Source organism: Choloepus didactylus, chromosome 15, assembly GCF_015220235.1.
Source record: "Choloepus didactylus isolate mChoDid1 chromosome 15, mChoDid1.pri, whole genome shotgun sequence".
Taxonomy (NCBI): domain Eukaryota; kingdom Metazoa; phylum Chordata; class Mammalia; order Pilosa; family Megalonychidae; genus Choloepus; species Choloepus didactylus.
Window position 1 is genome coordinate 14121039 of NC_051321.1, and position 17309 is coordinate 14138347.

The 17309-nt window shown below is 54.4% G+C and overlaps 1 protein-coding gene across 1 annotated transcript in view; it reads right to left on the minus strand.

Moving 5' to 3' along the window:
- Positions 1 to 17309, minus strand: part of GRK5 (G protein-coupled receptor kinase 5) — a 228051-nt gene that overhangs the window by 115316 nt on the left and 95426 nt on the right. Inside the window, exon 2 of the mRNA XM_037804840.1 lies at positions 6854 to 6949. Within this exon, the coding sequence (XP_037660768.1) occupies positions 6854 to 6949 (96 nt within the window). The remainder of the gene's footprint in view (positions 1 to 6853; positions 6950 to 17309) is intronic.

Sequence of the window (17309 nt, forward strand, 5' to 3'; positions counted from 1 at the left end):
GGAAAAGAAGCTATGGGGAAGAGCAGGTGCAAATGCTCTGAGCTGGAAACCAGCTTGGGATATTCAAAGAAGACAAAGGCAACCAGAGCCACTTGTAAAAGGAGGAAGGGGTCAGCCAAGAGGAAGGCGAGGGCCGGATTATGCTGGGCAGGCAGAGGTTTTTCACTTGGGGCCGGTGGATTGCCAAGAGATCAGTGGAGAGAATTCAGAGGGTCCATGGACTTTGATGGACAAAAATGTCATCATTCTTTTTCCCAAATTCTAGGTGAAAGCACTTCCTTCAATTATGAACATAGACGATAAGCCATGGTATTGCTAGCTGTACCTGGAACTGGTCACTGACAGAAATCACATATCCACTCATATCACCCTACAGTTGTTGCAGAAATTTGGAATTATCACTTATGCTTACCATAAATTCAAAATTCCAGTAGCTACTAGACCAGCTGCTAGATCTTGTTATTTAAAGTCTTAAAGAAGTGCATATATTACTATAACATGTTTTTTAAAATATTTTATAACTATTTGAAAAAAATTTCATTTCCTTTGTACCCCTGTGCATTTGATTCTATGCACGTAAAAGCATTATTCCAAGAAGGGGTCCCATAGGATTCCCACAGTGGCCTAGGCTTATAAGTGGTGGTAAGGAGTTGGGGTTTTATTTCAAGTGGGATGGAGAATTATTGGAGTGGTTATAGCAGAGAACTGATTCACAGGGTCCAGTTCTCACTTTCCAAAGTCAACCCAGCTGGTGGGTGGAGGGTGGTCTGTGGTTGCTCAGGGAGAGCTGAAGGCAGGAGACGGGCATGGCTTTGACCACTGTTCCGGATCATCCAGAATGGGCAGCCTCCCCAGGTCCTCGTGGCTCAGCCCTTCTCGCTGATCAAGAACCTTCCGACCCACCTTCTTGACCAAAAGGGGACGTAAGATGAACAAAATAAAGTTTCCATTGGCTGAGAGATACAAATGGAGTTGTGAGGTCACTCTGGTAGGCATTCTTATGCAATATATAGATAACCCTTTTAGGTTTTTAATGCATTGGAATAGCTAGAAGTAAATACCTGAAACTATCACACTCCAACCAGTTGCCGTCACTCTTGAAGATGACTATATAACTATTGTAGCTTACAAGGGGTGACAGTGTGATTGTGAAAGCTCCCTTTATACAGTGTATGGATGGATGAGTACAAAAATGGGGACAAAAAACTAAATGAAAATAAGGTGGGAGGGGGGGGTGATGATTTGGGTGTTCTTTTTTACTTTTATTTTTATTCTCATTTTACTTTTTCTGGTACAAGGAAAATGTTCAAAAAATAGATTGGGGTGATGAATGCACAACTATATGATGGTACTATGAACAGTTGATTGTACAATTTGGATGATTGTATGGTATGTGAATATATCTCAATAAAATTGAATAAAAAAAAAAAAAGAAGAAAAACCTTCTCACCATCCCTTGGGCCCAAACAGAGAGGGAGCCCTGTCCCCTTGGAACAAAGTCCACCCCGCCATCCCCTGCAGCGAGCTTTAGAAAGTGAGCTCAGGTACCCACAAAAAAAATAAAGGTGGGATTTACCACTTTTTGGTTTTTGTACTGGTCCAGAAATGAAAGGAGATTTTTATTGAAAATGCTTTCCGGCAGGACCCCAGCGAGGCTGGGCCAACATGGCGGAGCCTGGCTGTAAACAGGCGGGAGGCCGGCCCTCTGGCTCCGCCACCCCAGCCACTGCCCCTCGGTTTATGTCGGCCTTCCTGTTTTCCCCCGGCCTCTCTTCACACTGCGCTCACAGACACAGAGTCTTTTCAATACCCTCTAGGAGAACAGAAGAATTCATTTTCACACGCCAGCATGCACGTTTCTCAACACTCCCCCGGGGGAGCGGGCCCTGCCAAGAGGCCTGTTCATGGACTGAGAGGGACAGACGGGGATGGGGCCACACCCGTGCATGTGGGGGTCCGCGGGCTGAGAAAAGCTCCGAGCCGAGTCCTGGGCTCCTGAGCAAAGCTGCAGGGAACAGGGCAGGGCCAGGGGAGGCCTGTTGCTCCCGGGCCCCAGCTGGTGGCAGCGGGCCTGGGGGGAGCCCAGGCTGAGGGCCCGGGTTTGGAGGCAGGGGCTGGGAGGGGCCGCGGCCTCAGCGGGGCTCGGAGCACCTGCATCGGCATGTGGGAGGAGGAGGAGGGACGTGGAGAGGAGGGACGTGGAGAGGAGGGGCCACGCCAAGTCTTGTCCACTGTGAGGACTGAGACATTTATGACATTTTAATAATTCCCCTGCTGGCTCCCTTGGTGGTTCATTCCCTCAGTTGACTTTTCCTTCTTTCTCCAACATCCTCACTCACCTCCATCCTGCTGGCAAACGTGCCGAGTGCTCCCAGTGCCTGCGCCAGCCTTCCCTCCCAGCTCTCCCTTCTGTCTGCTGCCCAATTTCCTTTCCCAATTTCCAACGGTCACAGCCAAAGATCCGGAAAGAGTAGAACACACCTGCTGTTGGTGCCCTCATCAGCCTGCAGTCTAGCTTACCTGCCCACTCGCCAGACAGACAGACAGATACACACTCGTCCAAAGCCTCCAGAACTGCCCCAGGAAGGTCACCAGTGGCCTCCTGAACCCCTAGTCAATGGCCTCCCCTCCCTGGTCATTTCTCCAGCATGTGACCCCCTAGAGCCCCCTCCTTCTCCTCCTCCTGGGACTCCCTGGCTCAGGTCTATTTCCCCTCCTGCTTCTCTGATCAGGGCTTCTCAAAGCCCTCCCCACAGCCTGCATGCCCTTCCCGCCATGCCTCGTCACCCCGCCATCCACAAAGAATGTGCCCACAAGTAACGATCACTTGAAAAAGGTTGAATCCCCCACCCATATCACAAGCTCTTAATTCTTTCCAGATATGTGTTTCTAATCACATCCTCACTCAAGGGCCCCAGGTCAACTCCAAACTTTGCATCCCCTGAACCCTGACCCTATTCAGCTCTGCATGCCTGATCCTACCAGTGCCCCCATCGCCGAAGCTCAAAACCCTGGAGGTCACACTGATTCAGCTGGCAGAGGAGACTAGTTCTCACTGCATCTGGCTCTTCAACATTCCTGACACTTTCCATCCCCCTGGTCAAGCAGTGCTATTTCTGGCCAACAGGATGTGAGCATAAGTGGTGCATGTCACTTCAGGGACAGGGTCCTTAATTGCTGGTATGAGACTTTCCAGTTCTCTCTTCTCCTGCCTTGGTGAGTAGGCCCAGGGTTCTAGATGGTGCAGCTACTGGACCCCAGCACCTCCACCAGCCCAAAACGCTGCTCTTGCAGGGAGGACTGGGGCCCTGGAGTCTCCCTCATACATAACAGGCTTTGAATAAGCAAGAAGTAAAATAACTTCTTTGTAATATAAAGCCAATGAGATTTTGTTGTTTTGTTACTGCCATCATAACCTTGCCTATCCTGACGAATACTCATCCCCACATTCAGTGAGGCCTTCGGTTCTTCACTGTGCTCCTGGGGATCCTTGCTTGTCTGTTCCTGTAATTACCACCCCATCCGCACCCCCTGCACCATGTCAAATCATGCCTGGACTACAATCCTAACTCTATTTTCTAACTCTAAATTATTCTAAACCCATCGATCTACCTCCATTTTCTAACTCTTTATAAATTATTCCAGAAATCCTAATCAGACTTTTCTTCCTATGCACAGCTTTTCTTCATAGTTTGCATATTATCTTAATAAATACGGTGCTCATTAATATTTATGTTTAACCACAAAGTGTCCAAGATTTCATTGTTTAATAAAAATTATAACTCATGGTTAATAAACATGTAAGAGGTACTCAGCCTGATGAGTAGTCAGAGAAATGCAAGTTAGAGAAACAAGATATCCATGTCCCACTTACCAGTTTACAAACACTTATAAAGTCTGGCAACATCTGCAATGGGAAATCCTATTCACTGCTACTAAGAGTGCAACTTGGTGCAGTCACTTTGCAGATAAACTTGACAACATCTGGAAGATGGGAAGACTCTGGGTACTGTTGTGGGCTTGCTACCCAGCATCTCCTACCATTGCTTTCCAGGAGGGCTCCCTTGAAGCTCAAAATGGCACTTCCCAGATTCTTCTGCAGCTAGGATTCTAGGTGTGATTTTGGTTCCTCTAATTTGATGCAATCATGTAAGATCTCAATCTGGAACTAGGTTAAAGATGCAGAAACGAGGCACCCGTGTTGCTGGTGTGAACTGCCGCAGAAGTGTGACTGTCCTGGGGTGCCCAGCCAGCTGCCCCCTTCCAGTCTTGGGGGAGGGTGTTTTCATCTATACCCACTGGCATTCCCAGGGTGCAGGTTTCTTCAGCACCCCGTCCAAAAGATGTCGAGGGCAAAAAGAAAATTCAGGGAACTTACTGCCAGGTCCTTCCTCAAGTCCCAAGTCCCTAGCCAGTTTGCTTTCTTCTACCTTTCAGATCTTATGTTTGCTCTGTGTATAAGGTCCAGAGTTTTTTAGCTGTATCTATTCCATCTTGTCTGGAGCCACAAGTCCAATAGTTCACATTTTTATGTTTCTTATTTTTAAGAAATACAAGGATCAAAATATAGCAAAACATTAAGTTTTCTTTAATCCAGATGGTAGGTACATGAGGGTTCCTTATGTTATTCTCAATACTTTTCCATTTATTTGAAACACTATAAATTCAGTGTTCACGTAATCACATCTTTCCCTCCCTCCCTCTCTTCCCCCCTTCCTCCTCCCTTCCTTCCTCCGACATCTTTTGAGCACCTCCTGTGAGCCAAGCACGGGGTAAACAATGTGAATTTAAGAGATCTGGTCCCTTCCTGACGTGCTTCCACACTTGTGGGGCAAACAGACATGAAATGATCAGTAGGTGATTACAGCTGGGGAGGGCTCCCCCAATAGAAGGGACAGGAGGCTTGGGGGGTGCTGGCTGGGAACCTAATTTTGACTGAGGGGCCAGGGAGGCTTCTCCCAGGAAGTGGCCTTTGGATGCACAGGGTGTCCCTGCCACCACCACCACCTCCAGGCATTTTACCCAAAGGCAGAGCAGCCGGCGGCCGGGACCCTCCCACAGCCACCGCCTCTCCCAACAGCTCCCTAGTCTCACAATTCTGAACAGGCCCAAACCAGCCTGAAAAACAAAATAGCCCCAGGGGAGGGAATGGCCAGAGACACGCGAGGGGCACATCCTCTCTCCCTCTCCGAAGGCCCTCCCCAGCGCTCCCCCAGCCCAGGAGAGCGCCCCTTCCTCTCTCGCAGCCCCCAAGTGCCTCTGGCAGAAAAACCGATCACCAAGGGCCAGCATGGGCACCCAAGCCCCAGATACAGACAGGGCCAAGCAGAGCAGGGGCTGCTGGGGAACCCCAGAAAGAAATCTCAAGAGCTGAGGGGAGGGGAGGGGGTCTCCGGCTCCTGAGGAGAGATCCAGCCAAGGCCTTTCCACACATCGTCTCAGTTAATCCTCTCAAACCCCCCACCATGACGGAGGCCCACAAACACCACTTTACAGCCAAGGAGATGGCAGCTCAGAAAGATCAAGTAACTTGTCATACGGTTAATAGAAAAGGTGGGGGCCCGGGGGTGTGAACCCAGGGCTGTCTGGATCCAGGGACCCCGACTCCTTAGCCAGCTCCACTCTGGGCCCCAAAACACCATGGGGTTCCAATCTACCTAAGAGGGTTTTCAAGGCTGGAAGATGGGTCTTGAGGACATTTTCCCCATTCTTCTTCACCTGCCCACATCTGCCAGCTTGGGGCACAGGGCAGGTGGCTTTCTTCTATTTCATAAACACCAATTAAGCATGCACCTCCCCCACCCCGGCACTGCACGGTGCACAGAGCAGAGTCATCCACCTGCCATCACGGTGCAAAAGAGGCCTCGGGATGGTGGGTAGAGCGGCCAGGGGCCCAGGACTGAGCAAGCCACCCGCAAGCCTCCAAACGGGCAGCCAGGAGCTGTGGCGTGGGCAGCATCGGATGGGGAACTGTGGAGGGTGGGCCCCACTGAGGAGGGGTGGCCTCAGATTCCAAGGCAGGCACAGGGCAGTGCACCCAGGGCCCTGGGCAGGGGTCCCAAGGCCAGCTGAGCCCGGGGAGCTGTGAGCAGCTGAGCCCTCCTCTGCCTGGTCCTAAAGGGGCCTGGCTGTGTGTTTAGCAGATGCTGACCAGGACCCATCGTGAATAGAAAAGGAGGCTTCACTCAGAGCCGGCAACACCTACTCAGCTCACACAGGGGAGAAGGGTCAGAACGGAGGATGTCACATCCCCTGTCCTCCCTCCATAAATCTCTGGGGATCCTCACCGGTCACTCTGGCCTCCCCACCACAGCCATGTGGCAAGGGACAGACTCCACTCAGGAGATGGCCCACTCAGCTGCCAGAAGTGTCTGACTGGGTGCCGGATAAAGAGGACACAGTTGCACCACTGAGCTGGGTACCTCCTCCAGCAAGAGGAAGGGGGAACCCTGAACGCTCACCTCAACACTCAGTTACCAACGCCCAGGTCTGCTTCCCGAGGGCAGGACTCTAGGGCTCCAAGAAGGAAAGGCTGCCGAGCAGGCTTGGTGCTGGGCCTGGTTGCCTCCACCTCCTTCCCAGGAGCTGGGTGACTTTTGGTGAGTTACAGAACCTCTCTGTGCCTCAGTTTCCCCTTTGAAAGGTGGCAGTAATAACAGCATCTGCCTCAAAGGATTATCAGGAGAAAATTGCTTTACATCAATTAGCAGAGGTGTCAGACCAGAGCTCCTACCAGGAATCATTTACCGCGGTCGGTTGTGTTTAAGTACTTGCACACTACTGATTGGTGGTGAACAGGCTCCTCGCTCCCCTCCCATCCCCTTGCCGCCCCCTCCGAGGCAGGACAGCTTACCTATGGTCCTCCGGAGGTCTTCACACAGGCTAATGTGAGGGAACTTCAGGATTTCCTTCCACTTCTTGCTTTTCCCTTTGCGCTTTCCTCCACCCCCTACAGAGGAGAAAAAAGTGTTTGGTGATGTTGTCCAAGACTCCAGAGTCCACGTCCCCTCCCAGAAAGCCTGTCCAGCAGCTTCCCCGGCTGGGAGGCAGCTGGGGTAGGGGTGGGGGGTCCTAGGTCAAGTCAGTGACACCCCAACCCCCATGACACACCCGGGTGCCCTCCCAGGCGGCCCTCCGGCCTGGGTTCACCCCCACTGGCAGCCACTGTGAGTCCCTGCACTCGCAGATCCTGTGCCGGGAGCCCACGTTCTCCTTGTCACTCCCACTGCTGCTCAGCCCTCTTGGCCCTGGTATCCGGCCACCCAGACTAGACTGTCACCTTCCAGCACCAGGGCCCAGGCCTGTCACTTCTTCACGTTCCCTTTGGCTCAGGAGACTTTTATGGTACAAGGCAACAGGCGGCTGGACGATGGCCCCTCGCACCCCCTCACCCCCCACAGCCTCACCTCTCATTTGGTTCTGCTCTTTCCTGGGGACGGCCCCCTTCCCAACTGGATGTCGGGGCAAGAACTTCACTTCCCACTTGTCGTGGGTACCCCCCTCTCTCCCTCCTTACAACCCCAGAGCCCGAGAGGACCCATTTCTCCAGGCTGGAGGGACACCGCTCATGTCCTCCCCAATGTGCACATGCAATGGACACTAGAACCGAGTGAGGCGCACGCACTGCGCCTTCGCACTGTCCCTCAGATTTTCAGGGGTGCAGTCGGGGAGCTCACTGGTGCTTGGGGCTCTGTGTCCTGTGGCTGGGGCCACCCAAGGGCCGTGATACTGACACCCCCCTCAGGGTGCCATCGGTCACCAAAGAGCCGTGCAACTCCCCCCAAAGGCCCCTCAGTATCGTGAAGGACTTTTTCCTTCATTCACGTGATCAACACCCATATACGGCGAAGCCCGAGGCCTGATCAAGGAAACCCGATCCTGGGCCAGGCCTCAGCACCCCGGGCCTGCTCTCTGCTCTGGGGGTGAGCAGCCCCTCCATTCTCTAACCCTCTCAGAAAGGATCTGGGCAGGACGAGGTCCCTTCTCCCAGCAGCAGACCCGGGGACCCTGGGGGAGGTGTTTCTGGGTCCCCTCAGGCCAGCCTGCACAGCTCACGGCCCCTGAGCCATCCCTGGGGCCTTACCCCGCTTTCTGCGCAACCCTGGGGGAGCCCCTCACCTCTCAGTTCTGTGTCTTCATCATGAACAGGGGACAGTGATGCCCTCCCCACAGTGGATATAGGAGGATAAGGAGGAAGTGGGTTTGGGGGAGTCTTGGAGCTGGTCTCAATGATAGGGATTCTTCTCTGTCCTGGTGGCTCTGGAAAGCTGGGGACAGGGCACTGACGAGCAAGCCGGCTTCTGAGGATGGGGCCAGGACCCCTCCTGGTGGCCGGGAAGGAGGAGAGGAATTGACGGGGAGGGGCAGGGCACTGGGTTCATTTCTCTGCCCTCACTTGTCCCCCTCATCCCAGCTCCCAGCTTCCTCCTCTCAAGCCTCCGCAGATGGCGAACACCTCAGACTCCACCCTGGGCCGAGTCCCTCATGTGCACTCTCCTGCAACCCACGTCCTCTTCCCACTTGACAGATGAGGAAACTGAGGCACAGGGAAGGGGAGCAAGTCGCCTAAAGCTGCGCAGCTCATGAGTGCCAAAGCCAAGACCGGGGTGGGGCGGAATCCAGATCCCAGGCGCGCACGCTCGCCGTCTGTCTGGAAAGCCTCCTTTCTGGGTGCACGGACAGCAAAGGATGTTCTCAGACGACCGAAGAGAAAGCTGGTGTCAGACCTCAAAAGCGAAACCAGAGCCCTGAACTGGGACCAGGAGTGAGCCCTGGAGTCACCCTGCGCGGCCCACACACGCCTTGTTTGTTTGCATGCTTGTTCACAGAGCCAGGTGCCAACACTGAAGCATTAGGAGATTCCACACCCATCCAGATTTCTAACGCTCACATAACCAGGCGTTCCACATGGCGGGAATCGGACAGAACACGTGGCCTCCAGACGAGCCTGGACGAGCCCATCCCCACCCAGCCAGGGCCCTCATGCACATGACCCCCCCCCTCGCCTCTGTGCGGGTTTGTATGTGCACCCCCCAGAGAAGGGCTGCCCCCTCGAGCTGTCGGCCTGGAGCCTTGGATGGGCAAAGTCAGGTGCTCCCATCCCAGGCGCTCCTGGGCTGCCAGGCCTGGAAGGAGCTTCAAAGTCATCTGGCCCACCATCCCCACCACCCATTCTCATACCCAGACTGGATGAGCTGCTCTTGATAAAACAGATTCCCAGAATGCACCCCAAGCTCACTGAATCATCGTCTCTGCAATGGGAACTCAGGGAAGTCACTTCCTAAAAGGCTCTGCTATCAACTCTCAGGTGGCCAGTCTCTGAAAACCAGGGATCTATTTCACAAACACACACACAACTTTATAGATTAATTATTCATTAATTTTTAAAAACTAACACAAATTCATTAACTCATTCAAATGTGTGTCAGGCCTCTCGCATTCAAGGCTGAGCACACACGGTGCTGGCCAGTCGGTGATGGCAAGGTGGAGGGTCTCTGCCCCCCGCGGCTTCCAATCTAGCAGGGAAGACAGACATGAAATGCTTGATTTCAGCGGTTCTCGACCTCTGGCGATTTGCCCCTCAGGGGACAGTGGGCAATGTCTGGAGATATTTTGGGTTGTCACACTGGGAAGGGGGTGCTACTGGCAACCACAGAGGCCGAGGATGCTGCTAAACCTCCTCCAACGCACAGAACAGCCCCTCACAACCAAAACCTTATCAGTCCAAATGTCAATAGCGCCCTGGTTGGGAAATCTCGCTTTATTACTAACGGTTGTGGGCAATGCTCAGCAGTGCAGGGATTGGGGGGCCTTGTGAGCAGTGGGAACTAGGGAGTGCTGATGGAAGTTGGGGGAAAGGGAGGCCAAGGTCAGCTGGAGAAGGTTAGGAAGGGAGGGGTGTCCCATGCAGCCCTCTGGAGGCAGCCCAGGCTGCGGGATCGGACTCCCCAGCTCCTGTCCGAGGCATCTGCCCTCCTATTCCTCAGCTCCCAGAGCACGGTGATCCCCAAATGGCACAAGGGGCCTGGAAGGCCTCCCATCCACCTCTCACCTCCAGTTCCTCTGAAAGTCCCGTGAAACAAACCCAAGGCCCTCCAGACTCAGACCAACTGGAACAAGATTTCTCGTCTTAACAACAAACAAAACCTGCCTCAGAGGTCACCGCGTCCAGACGTGATCTGGCTCTGAGGCGTGCTGTTGGGTTGTTAAACTGCATATCTGATGACTGAAGGGTTGATGCTGTTTATTATTTCAGTTGGACTTGATTGTTTCTCAGTATCCTGAGAGGTGGCCGGGCCTGGCCACGCTGCCCTGTGTCCTGGCCCTGTGGCCCCAGCTGCCCCAAACCTGCCTCCCTGTCTGGATGTCAGGCTTCCAGGGGGCTGGGGCCACCCCCTCCCTCCTGCCCAGAGCCCAGCCCGGCCCCACCAGAGGGCATGGCCGCTCCCCAGGCCCATCCAGCACCCACAGACTCAGCCCACTCCTCAGCCAGGTGCAGGGCCCTTTGCCTCCTGCTCATCTTCTTTCCAGGGTTTATTTCCCTCTGCATTAGCCCCCGGGCCTTTGCACTTGCTGTTCTAGCTGCCAGGAACCCTCTCTCCCTACTTTTCTGAATGCTTCCTCATTGCGCTTCAGGTCTCAGCCTCACTGCCGTTCTGGAGGGGACTTTCTGGCCCTGTTAGCTGAAACAGGCCCCATTCTCTGCATTCTCCACATGCCATTGAACAGTGTTTGGGAACCACTGACCGGCCATCTGTCTGTCTGTCTCTCACATACGTGTATCCTTTTACAGACCCATTTATCCATTCTCTCGACACATTCAGCATGTGTCCATTGATTCACTCAACCTCAGTGTGTTACGTGATTACCAGACCCCAGGCCGCCCACAGCTCTCACCTCCACCTGTCTGCTGGCTGCCCATCACTCATTGGTCACTGCTCTGGCATCAGCTCCACAGCAGCAGGCACCTGGGTTCTTTGCTCTCTGTTACTCTCTCCTCGTCTGCCGAGTGGAAGACAGGGCCGCCCGTACCTCCTGAGTACCTGTCTACTCCTTTGACCCCCGCATGCACCATGTGTCATTCTTCCCCCACCCCCAGACCCAGCAGACCAGTTCTCTCCACCAGGAATGGCTTTTCCCATCCACTCCACCTGCTCATTCTTCAAGCCCCAGCCCCAGAGCCAGCTCCCCTGGGAGGCCCCATCCAGAGCCATCTGTGAGAGGCAGAATCCCCTCTCCCCGGTCCAGCTCCCAGAGCCCTCTGCTCACAGCCCTCTCCCAGCTCAGGCCAGACCTGCTCACAGTCCTTCCAGTTAATTGCAAGCTTTCATTAATTGTGTTGACTCACTGGATAAATGAATAAATGATTGAAGGAATAAATGACAATGGCCTGAGTCCTCTGGGCCTAGCATAGAACTAGGTACTGAACATCCAATCCTCGTTATGGTGAGAGACTAGAGGCTCAGGGAGTGGGGTTAACAGGCCTGATGAATGAACCACACCCCCAAACAGGAGCACATATGTCCCCCCACCCTGCATTTGTAGACATTTCCTATCCAGAGCAGCCTTCTGCTTTGTTTGCTTTCTCAACCGATTCACTGCGGCTCACAGTTCACCTTTTGCATTCTGGAAACAAGTCGGCAAAGAGGACACAGTCGCTGCTTTCGTGGACACACAGCTCAGTCCATGCCACAAGGAACAAAGACGAGCAAGAGGGATGGGAGTGTGGCCAGCAAGCAGGGGGGGGCTGCATGGAGGAGGGGTGGCTCAGGCCAGGGACGGGACAGCAGGAACCAAGGTCCCTCACCTTGAGAGGGTGGGAGACCAAGGAAAACCCTGGAGAAGGGTGGCCATCAGGAAAGGGGCTCCCTTAATTCATGGCCTCAGGCTCCACCTGGCCCGTGAGGTGGGGGGGCAGCCTCTAGGAAGGAAATGGCTTGTCAAATCCCACCTGTTTCACTTCTGCCTTCCCCAGTCACCCCCTGCTCGGCTGGGGGAAAGGTGACAAGGGGGTGGCAGTGCCAGAAAAGGGAGAGTGGCCACAGACAGGGGTGGGGGCCCCTCTGGCAGGAGGCCATGCCCTCACAGGGACCGAGCACAGGACCTAGGGGATTAAAAAAAAGCAAAGTAACAGCAGCAGAGTGGCCGTTTCTTACCTGGAGGCCAAACCCTCCTAACAAGGCAAGCTAGGGGCATTTTCTTCTATTCCTGTGGATGCCCCCAGGGAAGGATAAAAGGATCGCACGACCCCTCCCCGCAACCACGTAAAACACGGCCACGGAAGAAGGGGCTGTCACTGTTGGGGAAGGATGCGGCTGGCTGTTATTCTCGTGCTTTCACTGTTTCCGGGGGAGGCGTCTGTGCTTTGAAGGCTGCGCACTGGATGAGAGGGCACTGAGAATGAGGGGGAGACGAGGAAGAGGGAGGAGAAGGGCTGTACTTGGGGGCGTGGGGGGATGTCTGAGCTCCAGGAAGGCGTTGCCTTGTGGCAGCTTGATCCTGGGGATGCTGGGAGAGGCGGCAACTGTGGGGGGTCTCAGCACACAGTCCAGCAGCAGGCCTGGCACAGTAGAGCCACTGGCAGAGCTCCCACCCTCCAAAGGACTTTGGCAAGAACGGCCACCGCAGTCACCCCAAAGGACAGACAACCAATACCCTGGACTCCTCGAGACCTAACACATCTTCCACCCTCCTTGGGAGGGGGCAAGGCAGATCTTTGCAAAACCACTGAGCCTGGACTTCTCATCAACCTTACAGTGTATTTGATTGGGATATTAAAGAAATGTAGCATTTCTTACACTCACTGGGTCAAGAGGCAATTTGTACTGTTAATACATCATTGTGTTTAACCCTCACATTCAACCTGAGTAGGGCCTCTATTGTACCCATTTTACAGATGGGGAAACTGAGGCTCAGAAAGGCCCCAAATTGCCCAGGCAGTTTGTGTCACGACCTGAATGAGGACCCAGGTGTTCTGACTCTTAGTCTAACATCCACTTCCTCCCTGGGGACAAATGAGCAACTGATCAGAGAAAGGTTCCTTCCGGGGAGCCGCGGAAGGTGCTGTGCTTTGTTGGAAAGGCCTTTCTTCCTGCCCTTAAATCGGTGGTTCTTGGGATGGTCCCTGGGCCGGAACCATCAGCACCACCTGGGAACTTGTTAGAAAGGCAAAATCTCGGGCCCCACCCCAGACCTACTGAGTCAGAACCTCCAGGGCAGGGCCTAGCATTCTGTGTGGTGACAAGCCCTCCTGGCGATTCTGAAGCACACTCGAATTCGAGAACCACTGCCCTAAACTAAGAGCAAGTTCCTGAACACCACCTGGGAAGTAAGGTGATGAGACCACTCTTCTCAGGAATTCCTCTCTCTCTGGTTTGTTTTTTTGCTGCCCTGACTACCCCAGCAGACCACAACCTTGCACAAAGCCTCGAAGGACCATCGAGGCCCCCAAGTGCTCAGGACCCCTCAGCCCAGTGCACTGTCCACCTTCCAGAGTCCTGGTTCTCAAGTCCCAAGGAACAAGTCTGATCAGCTACCTCGTGTCTTCTCACCAGGCCACTCACCATGGGACAGTCTAGAGCCTGAAAGGATCCAATCAGTCCTGGACCCTGGGGACAGGGAAGTCAGGGTGGTGGCCCCAGCAAGCAGCAGCCTACCCACGCATGCACGGGCAGCAGGGGAGCACATGGTGTGGGGCCTAAGCAGGGGCAGCGGGGGCGAGGGTGGAAGCAACCTCCCTTGCATCCTCACGGTTTTGGGGTGCTCTTGGTCACTCAGAGGCAGGAGGACGTGGAGTAGAGAGGCACAGGCTGCAGAGGCCCCAGACTGCCCAGCAGGGAAATGGCTTGTGGATTGCTAACACAAGGGAGCGAATTTATTAGAAATCCACGTTATGTTGGAAGCAGGTCTTTAGAACATACATTTGGTGGGGCAGGGGAGAGAAGACGAGAAAAACAATAAAACGATGATGCCGGGAGGAGCCGCTCCCAAGGCATTCTGCTCAGCGTCTGGGAGGTCTGGTGCATCTGAGTGGCCCCTGCGTGGGAAGGAGCGCTCCATAGGGTCTGGTCACCAGTGGTCGTGCATGACTCACCAGCTCCCAGCTGCTCCAGTGTAAGGCAGAGCTACGGATTTGCCTGTGACATCTGTGCTGCTAAAGAGTCTGTTCAATTCTTTTTTTACCCAGGTGAACTTTCAGAACTCAGCTTCCACCTCGCAGCTGGCAGGGCTGGTTTTCCAAAAAAATATCACCATGGGGTGGCTGAGGGGTTCTCAGAGCCAGATCTGGCCACTGGCAAAGGGGAGAGGGCTGGTTTTCCTAAAGAGAACCCCAATTTCCCAAGGTCAGCTGCCTCCCCACCCCCCCACCCAGCCACCAAGGCTGCAAAGCCTTTGCCTCCACCTAAGTGGCACCCCCACCTGAAGCCCTGAGGGGCGGCGTCTGGCTGACTCGGTGTCTATTCACCCAGCCCTGAAGGTGAGATCCCAATTACTGGTAGGATCCGGGGTGGCGTCACTGAGTGACTCAAGCCTTTTCAGAAGTGACACGACTTCAGCCAACTGTACTTGAGGTGACCTCAGTCTGCAGAGAGCTTTCAACAACCCAGCGCCCTTGGCAGACGCTGAAAGGGAGGCAGGCCCCCCAGGGAATCAGGAGAGCCGAGCCCGGGCCGTGCCCTGCTGCAGACTGGCCACCGCTGCGGCCTGTTCCCTCATCTGCTACCCAGGGGGCTGTGCCAGGACAGGGCACCAACTCTTGTGGTCAAGAGTTTTTATTTAAGATCCCACGGAGAGGCCAGGTAATAAGGGAGCTGCAGGGGTGGGTGGGGCCAGGAGGGGATAGAGCTTGAAAACAGGGATCCTGGGGACCTCAGACATGTCTCAGCAGTTCCCACTTTCTGCAAAATACCCAGTGCTGGGCAGAGCCCCTGCCTCGGGGTACCCTCCTTTGTGACGTTTTCCTAGATGCCCCAGAATCAGGGTGGCTCTGTCTCAACCCGCACCCCTGCCCTGGGCTGAGCCCCTGCGTCACCACACTGTCTAAATGCTTTCTATAGCATGGCTGGAGCTGGGAGGCCAGGGTCTGGTGGGACTGGGTGGAGAAGCCCCCATAACTACCCGCTGGTTGAAATATTCAGAGAAAACTTTGCACAAGGGGCCACCAAAGACCCCTCCAGCTCCAGAACCTTCTGAGTGGTGACTTTGCCATTTACTCCAGATGGCCCATGTACACTGTTCCTCGGGGTGGCGGCACTGGGAGCTTTTAGGACAGTGGCCTGATGTCTGGGTGCATGTCCAGTTTCTGCCTCACTGGGCCTAGGACCCCAGGGAGATGCAAGGGGGGAAGCGGAGAGCTCTGCGGGAAGGGAGGGCACTGAGGCTCTCCCTGCCCACGAGGATTTCCGTGGATAGAACACCTCGTGGTGGGGACGGACCCCTTTTACAGCTGGAGAACCATTTCAGAGACAATAAGGAATGAGCCCAGAGGTAGCCAGGATTAAATCCCAGACTCTGTTTGGGCACAGCCTGCTCAAAACTCAGTAAAGCCGGGAGGTGGGGAGGCGGGGAGGGATTTAAGGCCTTTTAGCCCCATTAACCAAACCTGGGAGCAGTACTCGGCTGCTTAGTTGGGGGTTTCCATTGTTCCAAAGGACCCCACCAGGAGGGGGGCAACAACCCCGGTGGGCAGCTGGGAGCAGGGGCGTGAGTGCACGCCCAGCCCTCCCAGCCGCCCGCCCTCTGTAGGACCGGATGTGAGGGTGTGAATATACAACGGTTCCCTGACCCCAGAAGGTTCTGCGGTGCTGCAGTTCTCAGATACAATAACCTGCATCCTCCCAGGACGCCCTCAAAAAGGAAGTGCACATTGGTGCATGTGCAGTGTGTGGGGTGCTGCAGGGCACGTGGGGCCTGTGGCCTGTGGGCAGTTCCACACCACCAGGGCCCACCTCATGCCCACACCACAGTCAGGGTTTCCAGAGCGGAAAAACCTCAGCTACAACCAGAAGATCCCACAACCTCAAATTAGGAAAACCAAGACCAACGCCAGGCCTGGTAACTGGTGACCACGGGGATGGGCAAGCTCGCTTCCTCCCCGGCCCACTGAGCCTGAGAGAGAGGAAGACTCTGGTGTGGTTTTTCTACTGAGGGCAGAGTGCTGAGACCGGGCCACCTCCGAGCAAAGGCTGCCTCCCTTGAATGAGGGCTGAGCTGTTTACTCTCTTGCCCACTGCCACACTGCCTCTTCACTGCAATAGAATAAGTGGGTTTCACTGCATCCTCACCCCAGCCCTGCCACATATCCAGTATGTGGTCTTGGTGAAGTCACAAAGCACTTTCTTCTGCAAAGATACTGCCACCCAATCTGCACTGCTGTTTTAAGGATTAGAGCCATGGATGTGAAGCACCCAGCACAGAGTAGGTGCTCACTAACATAGCCATTATCGTCATCACCACCATCACCACCATCACCACCATCGTCACCAACACCACCACCTTCCTTGCTGCCTTTATTGCCACCACTACCATCACCATCACCTTCCCCGCTATCACCACCATCCCCATCATCACCTTAGCCTCATCCCCACCATCCCCACCACCTCCTTCCTTACTACCAATACCACTACCCTCACCAACGCCATCACCACCATCAGCACTATCACCACCGTTACTGCCATTACCACCATCGTCACCATCATGGCTATTTGCGGATGAGAGAACCGAGGCCACAGGGCTTGCAAGAGACAGATGGCAGGTCTTAAGCCCAGGTCTTCTAACTCTAAGTTCAGCCATCTCTCCACCCTGCCCTACCCCCAACTCCTACACACACACACACACACACACACACACACACACACACACACACATTCTACTTCCCCATCAACATAGTGCCGGCATTTGTCCCAATATAGGGCCAAAGGATGACAGAGAGAAGTCATGTACGGTCTACATAATCTGGCCCCTGTCACCTCACTGACCTCACTCTCCCCTTCCCTCCCCTCCAGCCGACTCACCTCCTTGGCTGTTCCTCAAAAACCCCAGGCACGTGCCCACTTTGGGACTCTGCTTAGCTCAGGGGTCAACAAACTTTTTCTATAAAGGGCCAGATAGGGTCTCTGGGCCATGGGGTCTCTGTCCCGACTATTCAACCCTGCCCTTGTGAAGGGACCATAGATAATATGCAAATGAATGGGTGTGGCTCTGTTCCAATAACACTTTATTCACAAAGTCAGGCAGCGCTGGATTTCCCCTGCAGGACAGTTTGCCTTAGCTTGTCTGCTCTAGCTGCTCCATCGGCCTGGAACCCTTTC